Source organism: Thermobia domestica, chromosome 3, assembly GCF_964235325.1.
Source record: "Thermobia domestica chromosome 3, izTheDome1.hap1.1, whole genome shotgun sequence".
NCBI lineage: Eukaryota > Metazoa > Arthropoda > Insecta > Zygentoma > Lepismatidae > Thermobia > Thermobia domestica.
In genome coordinates this window covers 113,167,221-113,187,129 of record NC_137456.1, presented here as the reverse complement: position 1 = coordinate 113,187,129, position 19,909 = coordinate 113,167,221, and the positions used below count along the sequence as shown (strand labels likewise).

General features: G+C 32.1%; 1 protein-coding gene across 1 annotated transcript; it reads left to right on the top strand.

Annotated features, from left to right (window-relative positions):
* The first annotated feature begins 1,097 nt into the window (after positions 1-1,097).
* Positions 1,098-17,650, top strand: LOC145681920 (sodium channel protein Nach-like). Its single transcript, XM_081753521.1, has 6 exons — positions 1,098-1,143; positions 3,129-3,182; positions 7,483-7,564; positions 11,306-11,397; positions 13,172-13,442; positions 17,518-17,650. The coding sequence occupies exons 1-6, from the start codon at positions 1,098-1,100 to the stop codon at positions 17,648-17,650; spliced, it is 678 nt and encodes a 225-aa protein (XP_081609647.1).
* Positions 17,651-19,909: the final 2,259 nt, after the last annotated feature.

Sequence of the window (19,909 nt, the reverse complement as noted above, 5' to 3'; positions counted from 1 at the left end):
GGAACATATTCTTAAATATGATATGGGAGTGTTAACTACATAGTACGTTTTGAAATGTAACATACTAATTCTGAGAAGTTATCTATTATATCTAAAGTCTTTTTGAGAATTTAGAGTTTAAAAATTTAGAGATATAATAATGTGCAGAAGAGTCTAAACATATACTAGACGTATATTTTCTTGGCAAATGGCAAGTACTATGCAAGGAAATAAAGTCGAAATAACCGAAATAGATTTAGAGAAAGTGCTGTGGTTCTCAATTTTAAACACCACCTCTGATTTTCATACGCCATTTTGGAGTCAGTTTTAATACTTTTAAGGAAATACTATCGTCTTATATTCTACATCTTTTAAAGCTGAATTTGTAGGTAAAATACTTTCAGCTGAATTCACTTTTACAAACTACAGGTGTAATTAGTGAATTATATTTTATATAAATATTTTCTTACAACAGAAAAGGTTTTAATCTACAAATTCCAGTCTTACTAATACATATTTTATGAAAACATAATATTTTCGTTTAAAAAATTTAAAATTATTCCAGAAAGCGTGCACCAAATTGGTGGACACTGTTGTGTTGAATTATAATGTTTCTCAAAACTCATTTCGTTATCCCTACCATAGAAGTGTTTTTGGAACTTATTTTTGTTCAAAATTAAATGGTATGGTCAAGACAAGATTTGTTTATAATTCCTTATTTTACTTTTGTAGCACGTATGTTACGTATCTTAAAATTCTGAATAAGGTAGATGTAGTAGTATCTAACTGATACGTAGCTTTTTAGCATTAAAAATAATAATTAGTTTTATGTATATGAAACCGAGATTGTAGTGTCTTCCTTCATATATTTATTTCAGATTTTCTTTGGTTCCCCTTACGAATATCCTCAAAAAATTAAAAACTATTTCTTATATAACAAGCTAGGAAAAGTGAATGGTTTCTTATTTTGGTATACTTTGACATCGACTGTCAGCTCTCCTGAACTACAAACTCTAACACCTCGGCAGCGGAAATGCTTCTTCTCCAAAGACCGGAAGTTATTAGTGAGTCCTCTTTATACTCCAGCAGCATGCCGAATGCAGTGCCAATACAAAAAAATGATGGAAGACTGTAAATGCTCCCCGCAAATTTTCTTCAACTTTGGTAAGTGAAGGACCCTTAGTAATTCCTTAATAAAGGCACACTTGTAGTATATATACTCATATTAGACCTCCGAGTAGTAGAGTAGTAAGATCGAACTCATATCCTCAAAATGCACCCTAAACGGTGAAAATAATAATCAATTTATTTGTATATTGTATTGTTTAAGAGAAAGACTATCGATTTTTACAAATATAGGAGCAAGAACTGATTGTCACAGAGCAGTGTGGAATTACTACTTGAATATCTCAAATGAAATTTCCGAACGTTTTGATTGCTCGCAATTTCTATTGAGTTCTTTTACTGCCATGAATGCCTAATGAGCACTCGTATGACAATAAAAATGTAAAGCATTTCGTAAGTGCTGATATACTATTCTTATAATGGAGGTGGAGTTGTAATGTGTGGAATATAAAGTTAGTGCCTTCAACTCATTCTAACTGTAGAAAAAATCATTTCTATATATTACATAATTCCATTCACTTATCACAAGGCCTAAAATCCAAGTCAAAAGACACTAGAATGTCTTGGATCGAAGATCTATGTGTAATTTTTTTTTTTAACTTTTGAAGCACAGCAGAGACATGCATTAACCCTTTCCAATACGTATTAACAAAGGACTGGTGTATCACCCACGTCTCAGATGCGAAGTAAAAATATTTCCAATTGCATAGAAAAGATCCACTATCCTTAGTCGCTAATTTGGAAGTTAAGAACAGTTTGTTGTACTCTCATTGACACAACCTTATTTTTGTTAAAGATAGATAAATATGGTTAGAGTTTTGCGTTCCGTTCATCAGGGAGAGTATATGAGGCGTTGACCTACAGCTTAACGTGGGATCCGAATCACATGACTACTTTTGTTAAAGAAGGAAAGGCATTCCTTTAATTTTCCCTTCACAAGAGTAAAACTATATTGTAGAAATAATACAGGGGTTATTTCTTTCAACGTTTGCTAGAATCACTGAAAAAACACACCAAATGATAGGAGGTGGTGCTGTATACTTTCTCCTTCAAAATCACAGATACTATAATGGCTAGTAGATCAATTAGAAATGAGCTATGAGTGGTAACATGTTCTACTCAGCCAGTTTCGAAGAACGAAGTGTTATTCGTTTTCTACTGACAGAAGGACAGAATACGGCATACATTCATAGCAGAATGAGATATGTATGTGACTAAATCTTTATGAGTGAAGGTGTAGTGCAAGAATGTTGTACAACTTTTAAAGACGGCTGGACTGATGTTAATGACCAAGGTGGTCAAGAACGGAAGTCTGTCACAACTGAAGAACTCGCTTACTGAATGGATTGAATTATTTGTGAGAGCCGGGGGTTTACAATCCCAGAGTTGTCTTTAGACTTCAGAAGAAATATCAAGGTAGGCTGTGTTCACGATTGTCACAGGATATCTGGGTACCGAGGAAACTTCTGTACAGATGAGGGGCTTCAAGATATCGTAAAGAACTGCATCAACATGCTGTCTGCAATGCTTTTTACTATTTTTTGTCCGATACTGCACCGGGTATGAAATGAAAAAAGTTTTACATCCGACGATTATGCCGTTTAGGCTAAAGGAGACGGTGATGATGAGAAATGAATTAAATGGTAGAATGAAGAAAGTGTGAGGAAACGAAAGAACTCCAAGAAAATCCACGCACACATGTTTGTCCACCATAAAATTCACTTGGGGCGAGCTGGAATCAAACCAAAGACCAGAGGTGAACGCCCTAACGCTTAGATACCGCAGCCCCACCGGTATGACAAATGCCTTCATCTTCACGGTTGAAAAGTGGATTGTATTTACTTAATTCCTCTAAATAAAGCCATTTTCATGCGCTTTGTTTGCTTTTATACTCTATCGGACGTTGAAGAAAAATGCAAAGAAAGGAAACCTTCGTATTAATTTTATGATAAACTATTTTCACATAGTAAAATATCTTAGTTGTAATACTTAGCTTATGCTCTTTTTCTTATTTCTATTTCGAGGCAAATACAACTCCTGTGATACCGAAGGTGTAGCTTGTATTGCCAAACTTCAAGGTAAGCATGAAACATTGCTCTTCTTACTGTACCTAGTTATCAGGATCTAACTTGTTATATCTGCCTGTAATTGTATTGCAACTAACAAAGTCGAAAATATCTTAACTATTCAGTATAGTAATGATTTTTATACATATTTCTAAGAAAGAAAAGAAACTATACTAGAAATAGTCTCATTACAGTAAACTTGCCTTGGTCCCAACGATTTAACTAGTAGCTTTCCCAATTACTGGAAGAAAAAATTGTCCTTCACTGATTTGTCTTAAAGCTATTCTTTATAAGAAATAGATAATTACAATAGCTTTCACAATTTAGTTAATTAATCATCCCACCCTCGACTTTTTAAAGTCTCAAAGTATTATTTTGTATTTCAATGTACTTTCTTCAATGTATTTTTCTTCTAAATAGCAATTATTTTTTTTTGGAGAAAATATGGTAAGTCCAAACCCTTTTAATGACACACTGTAACTCTTCCATACGCGTACTAAGCTCTTCAAAGTCCACCAACATGCAAAAAGTAGGATGAATTTTATCGATCGTGCGGGTTATATAAATATGTACTATCCTTCTTATTTTACATTAGCCGGAAGTCTTATAGAACGGTTTTGACCATCCGACCGTCTGTCGACAGGTAGCAGATCACAAACTGTAAGATATATATGGAGAAACAGTTTCTTGAGAGATTTAGTGTCCCAAGAAAATGTCTCATCTACTTTGTTAACGCCCTGTTCAAATCGGAAGTGGTTCAAATCAATCATTTCCGGTTTCAAAATATATCGCTATAGAACGAAAATGGCAACAGATAGCGAGAAATATTTCATTTCAAACGATTCAAGGTTTAAAGCCAACATGCCATGGCTATCCGCAGTACTCTGCCGACACCGGAAGTAGTTTAAATTTATTAATAATTTCGATTTCAACTCTGATTTCCATAATTAAAAATTGTTAAAGGATGTCAAAAAGTGGATTTTCGCAATCGATTCTGGTCCCAAGAATGAGCTCCATCTCTTACGTTAACCCTCTATTCAAACCGGAAGTGATTCAAATTAGCAAGGTAACTGATAGCGAGAGGCGTTTCATTGTAAATGATTCATCGTCTCAGCATATCGTAACTATCTACAACACTTTACGTAAACTGAATGTGGTTTAAACTTACTTTCAATTTCAAAGATGATTTGCATAGTGCTAAAAACACAAGAACTATCGAGAATAGTTTTTTAAAATTAGTTTAGGGTACCAAGTATAGATTTCATCTCTTACAATAACACTTGAAATGGTAGAAATAAACTGCTTCTGGCTTCAACGCTGATCTACATTCAGCAAGAACAGTAATAAGTAGTGAGATTTTTTTTTTTTTTTTTTTTGCAATAGATTCAGCGTCTCAAGAGAAAATGTTACCAACATCCGCAACACTATACTAAAACCGGAAATGGTTGAAATTTACTATTATTTTCAGTCTCAATATTTATTTCCATATATCAAACACCATAAGATTGAGCGAAAAGCTGTATTCCGACACACATTCAATGCCCTAATAATGCGTTTAGTTTCTACTTTTATCTATCTATTGAAACAAAGAGTGGTGAAAATTAAGGATTTCTGATCACAATGCTGATCGCATAATGGATAAAACAGAAATAGATACTCACAATGAAGTTTTGTATATATATATATATATATATATATATATATATATATATATATATATATATATATATATATATGAAATCAGTACCGCAAGAATGTTTCACATCTGATTTTATTCTTATGTTGCAACCGAAAGTGATTGACAAAAATTAATACTACAGGATTCAGTATTAACATCCAGAAAGCGAAAACAGTAAGACATGATGAGTACAATTTTTAATATTAATTCAGTATACAAGGAATAGATTCTATTTTTTTAAATCTTATTTCTCTATTCAAGTAGTTTCAGATGTTCTATTTCAAGTGTGAGTATTGAATTCACATAATTTGGAAATCTACCGTAGTTTCGCACTGTAAAACGAAACTCATCTGTTGAAAGTACAAATGAAGAACAATAACCAACGAGTTTAAATTTAATATATGCAAGGTATAGCACAGTGACGTAACTAAGGGGGGGAAATGGGGCTTGTGCCTCGGGTGCCAGATTTGGGGGCTCAAAATTGGGCAAATATTTATTTTCACTATAAATCAAGGAAAGAATTTTAGCAAACTGAAGATCACAAAAGAAATTACCTCAGAAACTTAACAGGACAACGATGACTCATCAACTTCAGGATCATGCCCATAGAGCATAAGTTAGCTTCAATGCTATCTTTTGAGGACGTTGTAAAAGCCTTTGTACCCAAAAGAGCCCGCAAACTTAAATTTTAGTTCCAGCTTTTTGTGTTTCCATTTAACTTACATCAATTTAAGAGATTTGCAAAATATTTCGTCCAAGTGTAACACTCCAGACAACAACTTGACTGTTGTCATAATTAAATATTCTAAAGCAACAGACTGTTAATACGTTCTACACATATGCACATCCCGATATACGGTAATTCCCAAAACATTGAGATTTGCAGTTACTAAGATAACACTATAAGAATATGTCAAGCATGTTACTCTCAGATCATTTGGCAATCAAATACTAAGTACTAAAAATCTTGCTTTATCTGGTACTTGTACTTTGGTGCTTTATCTTGTACTAAAAATTAAATTTTGTACTGCAATTTTGAAATCAAGCTTTACCACTTGAAGAAAAAATGGAATAGGGGATTTACTGTGTGATGCTAATATCAGGTGTAGTCACGGGAGCGTTTGGGTTTGGTTGGTCTGGCGGAGAGGGGGGGGGGAGGGACGCTAAGGCGAGTTCTTGCCCCGGTTGACAACTAGCTTTGTTGTGTAGCTGGTTCACCACTAATGTTGAAACTCACTTTTAACTTTTTAACTAATAGATAAAAATAATTCTCAAATTTTGTACCATGCAAATATCAACAGAGGGCATTGTTCGACATACTCGCGAAACGTTACAAAAACATACTTACTGTTCAGTGTTGCAAACTAAGGGCATTACGATATCACAAACGCCCACATTTTTGAAGCATTCCATAACGTTAATAAAGAAAGTGAGAGGGACAACGCAATGCACATCAAAAATAACTTGTATCATGTACTATGACCATGGTATAAAGCATTTCTAATAAATAGGAACAACGGTACAAAGAATTTAATATATGACTTGTTCAAACGGTTTTATTTCGAAAAAAAAATGTTTAATTAAGATTAGGGTTAGGAGTTAGATTTCTGGGTTTTCGACAGCCTTGTCCATGTTAGCCCATTACGTATGAGGCAATTAGGGAGGAATAGAGGAATGGGGAAGGCAGGAAATGGCCTGGGACAATTATGTTTGGTACTATCCCGGCACTTTACTGGTGTCAATAAGAAAAGCTCAATAATAATAGCCTAGGCCTAAAATACCTTAACACGTGTTCGACTGAGTATTCCCGCCAGGAATCGAACCCGGGACAGCATGCTTAGAAAAGTATCACATCTAATGACGTATATAATTTCAATAGACATAAACATCACAATGCTCTTTACGGCAATTTTATATCAAAAATTGTCCCGGATATATGAATAAACTGTGTTTAGGGACTTCTATACTGCGTAAGGTGACGTATATATATTGGAAATTTTTGTTTTTATTTACTTTTTGATATTACAGCAACAGCTACCAATGTTTGTCATATCTCCCGAACAGATTGAACTTTTCGTATTTTGAAGATCATCCATGTGATCGTGTGTGGTTCTTATCTAAGTACTTTTTGGAAATAAATTCTTCTTTAACAAGTCAAATTTTCAATCTCTTGTAACTAAGTTCCCATTTATTTGATATACCTCATATTATGATCATAGTATAGAGACTAACGTGCTGAGGCAATGCATTTCCCAGTTCGTCTCACTTGCATTATTAGTATTGTAAAAGCTTCTAAACTTTCATTGTTTCTCGGAGTTAGTGATACTGTAATATTCTCAGCTTCCATTATTGAATAAATATGGTTTTAAATTTGGAATATGTAACAAACTGACTTAGTCATTATTAAAAAAAAAATGAAAAATAACTTTACCATGATATGGCAACACTGTCAGTCTGGTGTTATTATAAATTATCCCAAACAATAAACTCAGGCTGATATTTTCATAGTACAAAATTTCAGTGTTTTTTTATGCATTAGTTTAAAAGTTGCAAGAATGTTTCAAGATAAATGGTTCGCCCTGGATATATTTGTTGTTTTGATAAAGTGTATTAACAAATGATTGTGGTTTCCAGCAAAGTTTAAGCAAGAAGAGTGCCAGTGCTATCCAGCTTGTGAAGAAGTAAACTATGATGCACAGCTGATGATAAGCCGAAGGTAATTACTTATCAATTACTACTTTATTGTCAAGAAGAATTAGAAACGGTAAAAACTTCTCTAATAATTTATCTCTTAAAACTATGTTAACGATAATGGAACAAGTATACTCATATATATATATATATATATATATATATATATATATATATATATATATATATATATACACATACATACATATATATAAATATGATATTTTTCTGGAAAGTTTGTTTACATTTCCTTACTTTTTTGCTTACAAATTGAATTTGTACATAAGAATGAAAGTACTTAATTTGATGAGAAATAATATGAAGTTACTTATCAAATGATTAATCCTTGATCATATTTTTATTCTTTTAGACCATTTTCTTACGTCACATGGCACAGATTTGCTGATTAAAGAGAAATCCGATCTGTATGTTGGTGTTATATCCGAATTTCAAAACTCTCAATTAGGTGCATCCCCTGTTTTCCTATTGACCTTCCAGCAAGTTGAGTAATAGTATAATTTAATTTCAATTGTACGTGGAATGAGAGTTTCTGTTTACTCAATTCCCGTACCTCTTTCCTTTAACAGATAGAAATATTTAACAATTGAGGAATTACTTACCAGTTATTTCACATCATCTAAAAGTTTCCAAAATATTTCCAAACCTAATTTTGAATTTTATCATATTCCCAATTATATACGTTTACTTGTATGAGTATTAGAAGTAGTTTATGTTTTGTACCGAACAATATCTGTTCTATCCTGAAATTAACGCTAAAAATCTAACATCTCTTGTAATTAAATTTTTACCTTTCAACCAAAATCATTTTGTTCCATGCGCACGTGACAATCCAGATTTGTCTATCGGTCGAATGACGAAATTACACTCAAACACGAAGTTGCCCTTCTCGACATTACCTGAAGTTCTGAAGTTTCAAGTGCTGTGTCTGTGTGTGTGTGTACATAGTCAAATTTTCAATTTATATATATATATATATATATATATATATAAAGATTTGGGGTGTACACATACGTAACAAAATAAGGAACTTTAGATTCTAGTGTTTTATTATTTTTAAAATTACTTAATATGAATTTGAAATTAATTGAAAATATCATTTTTGTAAGTAGAACCCTTCGTTTCTTAAAAAAAATAAAAATAAAAATAAAGAGTTAAAAATAACTTTTGATGGCATCACAGGAAAATGACTGAACTGATTGAATTAACGTTTTGGATTAACTATCATCTACCTGAAACTTGGTGTTTATTATGTTATTTTCATTAACTTGATTATCCTAAGAGGAGAGCCGGAGTTAAATTTTAAGCGAAAAATTGAGTTTCTCACGAGCTCATTAAGTTAGAAGATAAAGTTGGTATAAAATTTCCTCATTAGAATTAAGGAAACACTTGTTCGAATGTTTTCGAAATTTTCCATTTTGGAGGGGAGGGAGTCGTTTTCTAAAATTTCTTTTTCCATGTTGAAAGCGATGTTGTCAGTTGTTTGTGATCACATCATGGGAAAACAATTGGAACAGTTTAAGACGAATTTGGGAACATAGTACCTACCTCTAGCTGACATTTTATTATGATAATTTGATTAAAGAGCAAATCCTAAGGCGAGCAGACGGGGTTTCAAATTTATATAAAAATACAGTATCTCACAAATACTTCAAGATAAAAAGATGAAACTCGAAACACAAATCCCTCATTACAAATAAGGGGATACTTCTTTCGCTATTTTTGAAATTTTTTTCGTTTTAAGGGGGGGAGAGGACATTTTCTATAGTTTCTTTCTTTATATTGAAATCGATCTTATCTGTTGTTTGTGATTGCATCACGGGAAAATGGATGACTCGTTTGAAATAAATTTTGGATTATAGTTATTACCTAATTCTACCTGGAATTATATCATGACACTTTAATTAAATGGCGTATCCTAACGGAGGTTGAAAATTTCTGCAAAGAGTAGAGTAATTGATTTTTTTTATCATTACAGTTTCATTAAAATACGTATCCTAACGTAAGAAGGGTTCAAATATTTTCCATAAACTTATTCTTCCCGTGCTAAGAACGGACATTCCAGGTAATCTATAAATACAAATGAAAATTATCTTTTTTTGTGGTTGCATTATGAGAAAATGGAAGAACCAATGAATTTCTCAATATAGCCAGTGCCTAACTCGAACTATGCTTTGTTATGTAACCTTGAATAAAGTACACATCCTAAGGAGAAGAGAGGGAATTCAAAATTGATTACAGAAAGATAGTATTCCAGGAGCCCCCTTAACTTAGGGAAATTAAATTCAGTATATAAAACTCTCATTAAATATTAGTCGAAATGCGTCTTAGCCATTTCGAAAATGTCAGTTTTAAGTATAGAAATGTACTGTAGTTGTTGCCCCAATCTCAAATCAATTTTGTTGTCGTATCATCTCAGGACAAAGGGCTGAACCTTCAAATGAATTTTTGAACATAATTAGTTATTGCTTGGTTGTATCTGGGGCTTTCATCAAGATGCATACACTAATTAGGGGATACAACATAATATAATTTAAAATAGAATTAAAACATAACATTTAAATATAAATATAATTTTTAAATACCTTCTATAAACTTATTCTTCCTGTGCTAGTAATGTTCATTTCAGCTAGTTATTAGATAATTCGAAATGCTCTAATAAGCGAAGTGGTTAATTTTTCAGTCCGTTGTAGAACAGACTGTAAAACTCAAATGATTTAATTTTGTAATCTGTAGTCAGATTCAGAATATACAACGGCAAATAACAACCATTTATTTTAATCATTTTTTCCACAGTGGTTTATTTGCCTTTTTAATTGTCGTAAAAGTGTTTATCTTAAGAACATGTGCTACTTTGTTGTATGCATTCTGAAGCAGAATAACGAAATATTAATTTGGCTAAGAATATTAATTTTTGAGCTGAGTAGAATACATTACTATTTTATATACGTTAAATTAATCCAGTTAGTTAATCATAGGCAATTTTTATGTATCATGCTTCTACTACCTGGATTTAAATTTAAAATCCCACTCACCATCGATACTATAGGAGATGTAGACCAACAGATCAATGTCAGATTCCAACCACATTATCTCTTAGTGAGAATCAAACATGAGTCTTCCAAGGTCATACTTTCTTTTCAAGGCTTTGAGCACATCATTAACAGAGCAAAACACAAATTATACTTTTGTTTTGATATTATTATCAATAATCGGAACACATAAATGTCAGAATTTCTAAGTTTAAAATGTGGTATTAATTATTTGATTATGAATCGTACTTACACCATATTAGTACGATAATAATCACATGTAGAGAGAAGTCTTACTGAAAATATAGGTTTAAGTGAAAGCATACTACTTGTCAGATGGATTTACAAATACTGGTGAACACTAACATAAAGCAGAAATGACGATAATTGAAATGAGACATCTTTGTACAAACATTCTACTCTGCTAGAAAGACTTCAAAACGGGAGTATATCAAACGGAAATTCTTGTGTCCTCTAAATAGAGTTAATGACAATTCTCTGGAAACTCAAGTAGACGAACGGAATACACCAAATGGGAAAATGCCTATTGATAATTGAACGCGATATTAAAATCTCCAAAAGCAAGAGAGTTAGATCTTTCATCACGAGAACCTGTAAGCAATTTCTTTTCTTATTAGAAAATGTATCAGAATATATAATTTAAGTTTCTTTTATTTTCAAATTACTAACAGCAACATGGTAATTATTATTATTAGGAATGAACCTCCTGGAGTTGGATATCATATGAATTTGTTTCCTAGGATGAGATACAAGCGCGGTGTGATATTTGGCGACCTGGAGTTGCTAGGTGAGTTAAAATAAATACTTAAATTTACTTTACAACATTCCTTTACAAGGAAGATTAGGAAATTATGTTGACTTATGAAGGTTGAAAGAGTTAGCCTATTTGATTGAAATTATCCTATTCATGAAAGCAGTTCATTCATCTTTATGTTTACGATAGAACTTGTGAACGTTATAAGTTTAAATCTAGTATATTTGTTAGTCGACATTTAGCATCATGTTCAGCACGAGGGCAATATGAGATTTGGAGCTGTAGATTGAGGTGAAGTTCGAACCACATAATGAATTTATTTATTTGTTTGTTACTCTTCCACCAGAAATTGAACCCGAGAACATAGACGCACAAGCTAGCAACTAAACTAGCAGGGAGGACTTAAGATCCAGTAGCCATGGATATAGTAAATTTGTAAATCACTATATTCCTGCCTACTTTTGTCAAACTTTGTCAGTGATGAGTTTTTAAAAACTAACAAGTGAAAATTATTTCGCAATATCTAAACTGATCTTGAGAGTTTCTTTCGTTTGTTTGTTGATTTTTGCTTACATTTAAAAATATCCAATGCAAAGTTTCTGATACCTTAAGACAGCCATTAACCTAACTTTTGATACGAACTTTTTTTTTTTTGTAATGAAATGAAGTGTGTCAACTAAGATAATATGATTCTAGAAATTTTCAGTAACTGATTGATATAATTCTATAAATACAACAACATACGGTTATCATTTACTGTTTTGGAAGAACGACCTTTATCGTCATTTTAAACATTGTTTTTGCTTGTTATCGAATTTGTGAGTACCAGTGCTGTTAATTTCTAAAATTATCAAATGATTGAAACAATCATATAAGTGTCAATGAAATTAGTTTTTTTTTCTGAGAGAATATTTTCTAGCAACAGAAAACATAATGTGAGCTAGAATCAATTACAACTTCTCCTATTTGATTTTAGAGTTTGGTCTGAAAATCCTTTGTAAAACTTTTAAAGAAGAGCATTCTCTCTAGACAACCGATTTAAGTTGGAAATTTTAATTGGTTATGTTTTAAACAGGTTTCCATAGTAAAACAAAGTTTTGTAACTCTCGAATTCTTTCTTAAAATCGAAACTCAACTAACTTTATTCATGTCCTGGCTACAGATCTTAGATAATAAAAGACACTAACGACAGAAATCTTTCGCACAATGACCATATATGACACTGACTTTCCTATCAAGGAAAGAAACATCTTTTTCAATTCTTCAGACTGAAACACAAGGAGTTATTTAAGTAAAACATTTAAAAGGGCTTTTATTTAGCACGACTATTTGCAAGTAGAACTTGTTATTTTCTGTCGTACCTCTTTCCAACTAAACTACCCAAGGTAGAACGAACTTTGCTTCCTGGTGAGTGAAAGTACTTCAACTATATCCTTTCATTTTAGAAGAAAAACAAATGATTCCTTTGATCCGAATACTATGAAATGCATAATGTCTCAATTTAATTCTTTTTAGTGAATATATGATACGATAAATTCACACCGAAATATAAATATAAATATGTATATTGCTGAGATAATAGATATTTTTTACTATTACTTTTGAACATCTTACAATACTTACCAGAGAAGAAAGAGAATACGTAGTATATTAAATTTGTTTGGGTGAAAATAAGATGATGGATAATTTCTTTAGAAGTTGAAAGAAAATAAATTTAGTAGGTTAAATATAATATCTTATTACATAAGTTAATTTATTAACATCATATGAATATCGAGTTATACTATATTTATCATTTCAATTCTAGTGTCATTGGGAGGAATCGGATGTTTCTTCTTTGGTGTCAGTATTTTGTCGTTTGTGGAATTAATTTATCTGTGCATCTCAGAACTTGTAAATGCGATAAGAAGAGCAAGAAACCGTAGAAAATATTTTGCATTACAAAATGAAGATAATGCTGGGTTTTATGAATATAAATTCAATCCAAATCATGTTATCAAATTATATAACAGAAGACGAAGAATTACTCCTGATTTGTCAACTAGTTGCAAATTAAATCTTAGAGTTTCAAGGCAAAGGTAAGAGTGAGTAAAACTTTAAGTAATACTATTGTTAATGGACTTAATATTATTTTATATTGCTTCAGATTTATTTGTAATGATATTATACTTCTGAACAATGTGTGATTTTAAAATACGCACTAACTAACTAGTTAGAAGAAGAAGATGATACGAAAAAGAATCAAAATTGATTCTAATATGTTAATTTGATGAGTTTTTGCTCTTAGGTTGTCAAGACGACGAATAATCAATAAATTATTATTCTAGAACCATCTTAAGGAAGGAATATGCACACAATCTTTTGAGTTGTATTTATTTAAGTGATTATATGATATAATAGTTCACGAACCATCATATAAAGTATGTATGTATAATTAAAAGGTGTATTTTATTTCAATAATTGTGTACCACCATAAAAGCTAAGAAATCTAAACGCAACATAAACTGTTTTGAGTGATTTTAGGGATATAATATAGCTAAAATATGACTGAGGACCTGTATATAACAAGTTATGCTGTTTTATAAAATTTGGTGGTCCTCGCCGCAGGATCATCATTGTCATATATTTTGCATATCACAGTAAATAATATTTAATGATATTAATTTGATTCAAATAGTAATTATTTGTGTAAACAATTCAATCGGTACGTCACTGTTCACTATCTGGAAGCTGGTAAAACGGATTGTTTTCACGATGCTGTGAAACATAATGGGAGACATTAGTATTGACCATCTAAAGTCCCAATACTAAAGTGAAAACTCACATGAAACTTAAACGGATTATAAAACAGTAATCAAATGTTACGGGAATAATGGAAATTTACGAGATCACGTTATCAATAGCTCAGTCATCTTGATATTCGCTACCTTAGCGAGAACTAGACTTTTTAATATGCCAAGTTAATGCTATGTTTAGTTTTAAGACAAGCCTATTTTTTTAACTTTCAACCCTAAGCCGCATTAGAACTCGTAGTACCGTATTAATACAAAATGGCAAAGCCGAATCTACCTTGCCGCTGTGGCTGAGAGGTAGAGCGTTCACCTCTTGTGCATGGGATCCTTGGTTCAATCCCAGCTCGCGTCAAGTGAAATTTGTGGTGGACAAACACAGTGTGCGTGGAGTTTCTCGGGGCTCTCCTGTTTCTTCCCACTTCCTTCATTCCACCATTTCCTTAATTTCTCATCATCATATAAAATTAAAAATAACGTTACAATGATGTTTATTATGTAATATTTTCTTAGTGAGAGCAATCATATCTGGCATAACTACAATCTTAGTAGTTTCAACAAGGGTAGTATTACTTTAAAAATTCAAATAAAATCACTTTTCTCGTGACATTTTGCATGATTGCACCACGATGTATCAGTTTGTCTTAACTAAATGTCTAATATTCTAAAGCATTTCATACATGATTGAATTAAATAGTATTAAGTAATTGTACCATTCATAAAACGAAGAAATGTAAGCTTAATTTCTAACTTATGAAGTGTTTTGAATTATTCGAAAACAACAGCTATTTGTCTATCACGTCTCTCTCTCTCTCTCTCTCTTGCAGGGTTTTAATAAACTATACCGACAAACTATAAGAAACGATTTCTCTTGTTAAAATAAGAAATAGAATTATATGGGCCTGTGTACAGGTCTGCACGGGCTCGGGTACAAAGCATATATCATTTCGGCCCGGGCCGGGCTCGAGCCGTGAATTTTCAAATATACAACCATATTTCTCGGGCCTTTTCGGGCCTAACTTTGTAAATATACTGTACGACGATATATATTGCACCGTTCTTTCTGGAGAACTTTTAAAGCACAACTGCAAAATTGCTGAAAATAAAAGTACAATTTTACGTTAAGAGTCTTCATCCCAGCGAAATTAAAATACTGCTAATTTTACAGTAATTATGTAATATCTTCAAATAGATAAAAGATAATCGAAATGTGGAACAAGAGCGCCCTAGACAATATTATTTTACATGAGAAACAGTTATCATGACTCACTTATCTGCTTTCGATTTCCAGCTAGTTTGAAATTCGGCATTTATTTTTGCGTTTCTAAACAGCTGAAAACGGAAAGCCACTAGGTGACGTATTATAACGGTACCTCACGCAAAATAATATTGTCTAGGGCACTCTTGTTTCATAGTTGAATTATCTTTTATCTATTTGAAGATATCACATAATTACTGTAAAATTAGCAGTATTTTAATTTCAACGGGATGAAGACTCTTAAGTATTAAGTTTCTGTAATTCGGACTTATTTCGGGCTCATTTGATTATCACACGAGCTTGGACCTAAATGCTAAAACATATATCGGACTCGGGTCGGGCCTTACATTGTAAATTCACGGGCCGGGCCGGGCCTGGGCTAAAAAACTCACGCCAGTACAGACCTGTACTGTGGGGGAGAGGGAATGCATAGTTTCACAACTAAGGGCGTCCAACCTCGTGAAAAAACTATATTGAAACATGCATTAATTAGGATATATGTGAAAGCGCGGAGTGACGGTCTATAACAACGTGAAGGAAGTCACACATATACCATTAGAAATACATATTCAGCAGTGTGTATTTTTCACATGTATTCTCTGTTCAGTGCGTTCACATGTATTCTCTACATAGCATAATTCCCAATCACTCTCCCAAAAGAATTCGCAGGTGTGCTTTGAATTAAAGGTGCCTCCAAAGTAGACGAAAGCAGTGAATGTGTAATGCGTCGGCGAGAAGTAGGAAATGCTAGGAACCACCAGATCCACGATGCCTCGTGTTCGGAACAATGCGTGCTGCGATATATAGGGGCCGATTAAATAGTGACTTGCGTGATCCCAACTTATCTTTGCGATCAATTTCAGACAAACAACGTGAAATGTATTTTTTCGGGATTGCGTAATGACATCAGTCGTAAGATTTTGCGATCTCGAAACTAAATTTATTATATTGAAAATCTTGAATCCGAATTTTAGAACAAAATTTCTGAATAAACAAATTCTGAATAGAACAATTTCTAAATAATAATAATACAAAAGCAGATACTGGAGAATATCGGAAACCGTGCACACTAATATCGTAAGCCTTTAGTCTATCATGCTATAAATGTATTATTTACTACTAATTCTTTATCAATTAAATGGAATAAAATGCACACTTACCTCAGAAACCTCAGATTAACATATATCTACAGCCTGTGGATATCTAATCATTCCTACATAAAGCTTGTGCTATCAAAATTGTACAAAACCACAAACTTTTATTTGGGATTTGACTAACATAGGTATGTTAATTCCACGCCAAAATAAAATCTCAAACACGTCCTAAACGAAGAGAAAAATTTTGCGACACATTGTGATTGCGAAGGTTCGGAAGAACGATATTTAATCGGCCTCGTTGTCTGTTGTAAATTGATAGCAAAGATATATACTCTTTATGTGATTTTTTTGTTATGTACTAGTTTTACCTATTATGTATTTGGTATCTATATCCGAAATAAGATATTTCTTTTGCATCTCTTTCAGGGTTAATCCAAATTCGCTCAGTAATTTTATTAGTCCTTCTAAGATTTACACAAACTTGCTCCAAGCCTTACATGAATACTTACTAATTTCTTCCATTCATGGAGTAAAGATTTTTAATATACTTCCTAACACCTGTCTAAGGTAATCTTTTATTCTTTATATCATGTAGATTGTGTCTTAATGTAGATATCATTTTCGGCACAATTTCTGATGTATGGAAATGAAGACATACAATGTAAATCATATATATATATATATATATATATATATATATATATATATATATATATATATATATATATATATATAGGTGGACAATTTATCTTGATATTCCCTTTAAACATTGAAATTAATGTACAAAGAGCGATGAAAGTTGAAATTTCGTATCATGCCAATACGAGCTGCTCGTATATGCTGGGAAACAATGTGATATTTTGGGATATCTCTAGGTTAATAGTGTTACCAACTCAAATGATACTTGGTTACTGTTACTGGTTCCTGTTTACTGTTTTTCAAAGGATGCGTGATTATTACTTTTTTCAAATCTACATGTAAACAAAAATATACCATACTTATCATGCAGGTGCAAACTAAGAATGCCATGGTATGGCAAACACCTAAATGGTGGTAGTCTCTACAGTAGTAGTATCGCAAATGAGACAAGTTGGGACAATACACATCCAAAGTATTTTAATTCTATGAGGGATTTTGGATGAATATGAACAAACTTACAAAGAATTAAAAATTTCACTTTTATTAAAGCCTCTATTTCGAGAAATTACTAATAAGTATCTTATCCAATTGCATATATGATTTTGAATAAGTGTGAAAATCATAATACCCTTTACAGTAAATTTTACATTTCAAACCGTTGTGGACAAATGGTAAAAACAACTTTGCAATACTTAAGTAATGGCTAGAACTTTTTCAAGTTATACCTACGAAAAATTGTTGTTGTAGTGTTATAGAAGCAAATTAAAGCAAAAATTGTTTTGCAAAGTTCCCACAAATACAGCATTTCCAGCAATATATCATTTTTTAGTTTTTCATGTCTCTTGAATGGTTTGAAATAGGAAATTCCTGTAAATAGTACTATCATCTTTGTGTCTATTGAAAATCATACACATAATTCGATGTGATGGTTATATAAAAGCTTTTTGGAAACTAAATTGTTTGAATAAAGTTATTTTTTTATTTTTTGTAACTTTGTTTCCACTAGTTCAAAATACTACATCATGATGACCGTAGTATTCAACATTTAGGAACTTTGGATGTGCATAATCTTGTATGTCTCACTTGCGTTATTACTTATGTAGAATCCTCCAAAATGTGGCTGTTTTTCGATGTGCAATACTGTAGCTTTCTTAGATTGCAACACTGCATTGTATGACTTCGTTTGACAAGTAAATTTGAAATATATTATAAACTGGAAAACTACAACTTTCTGTTTAAGTATGCAGGACCATTAGTCTTGTGGCATTATAGAGTATGCGAAACAATGTCCCTCTGCGAATATTTGCACGGTACAAGGTTTCAACATTTTTTTTTGTCAATTTGTTTAAAACTTACAAGGGCGTATCAAGATAATGGATTCACCCTATATTCTGAAACATGGATCTTAGAGCCACCCGTCCGAAAAAATAAGAAACTATTTTATAAAATTTCGATATCTTTCCAAACGAAGGCTCAACTATTGGATTTGAGAACAAATAAAAAAGATATACTTTGTAACTTTGTAAATTTTGAAATATTACTAACATATTATGCAGTTTAAATAGGAAATGTTATCTTGTGTTGTCTAATTGGAGGAAAAGTAATAATTGAATTGAATTTAAACAAACTTTATTCAAGCAGGCGGGGTTCGACATATTGCTGCTCTACCACCCAATCCTTGTCAAGGAATACATTCAGTTATATAAAAAAAGATAGAATAAATTATGTACAAAAATACGGTGATGTACAACAAAAAATACAGGTATACATTAAGATGATAAAAAAGAAAAGATAAAATTGGTACTTTTAACAACACACACAAGTACTACAAGTGAAGAAAGAAAAAAGCAAACAAACACAAACACGAAAACGAACCAGTTTTACATCCAAATTTTCAAGATATTACATTAAATTTCCCCAGCGTGATGTTCTCTGTCTTGTCGAAGAACAGAGTAACCAGGCATATTAATGAGCCTCGTATCAGTTGAATTGTCAAGTCATGTTTCACTAACTGTGATACAGCACACTGTAATTCTAAGATTAGTAAACGTATTTCATCAATTTTCGCTAAAATGGAACAAACATTAGCATGCATAATTAAAATATGAGACTGTTGTCCTACTGTACACTGAAACTTTTCCTGAAAATTTTTGTTAATACTGGTATTCAAATGCTCTTTTATACCACACCAGGTTTCATGAATGCTCTTTTGTACTGTCTACTTTACTCATAACTATTGTTAGACAATTTTCTTACATTACAAGTACAATGTAACGATAATATGCCAACTAGTAAACTATTTGAAGCTAGAGTGGTACCGAATTTTCTATCAGGCTTTGAAAAACAGTAACATAAATCTGATACATTATCTCCATAAAGAATAAGTAACCTACTTTTTGCAAGAACAGAAATTTCACTACAGATACACACCTGATTATTGACATATACCAAAATATAATGGACACTAACAAAAATATCATAAGACTGAATTGTACAAAGCATAATGAAGCAGTCACTAAGAGAAGTATTCAGTCCACTGATCAACATAAACACAAATGTTTTTTTTAAAGTATCTATTTACACTGTCACAAGAGACCAAACCCAGCCCACATTTCTGTTGAGTGTACATTACGCTGAGTTTAAATGGCTTCTAGCTCACTTACAGTGATTATGAAGTCCTTTTGCTTCCCTTTCACAACAACTATTTTACCACGTTTAGTAAAAACGTCCCTTGTACCAAATTTTTGTGTCGCATTTTTGAG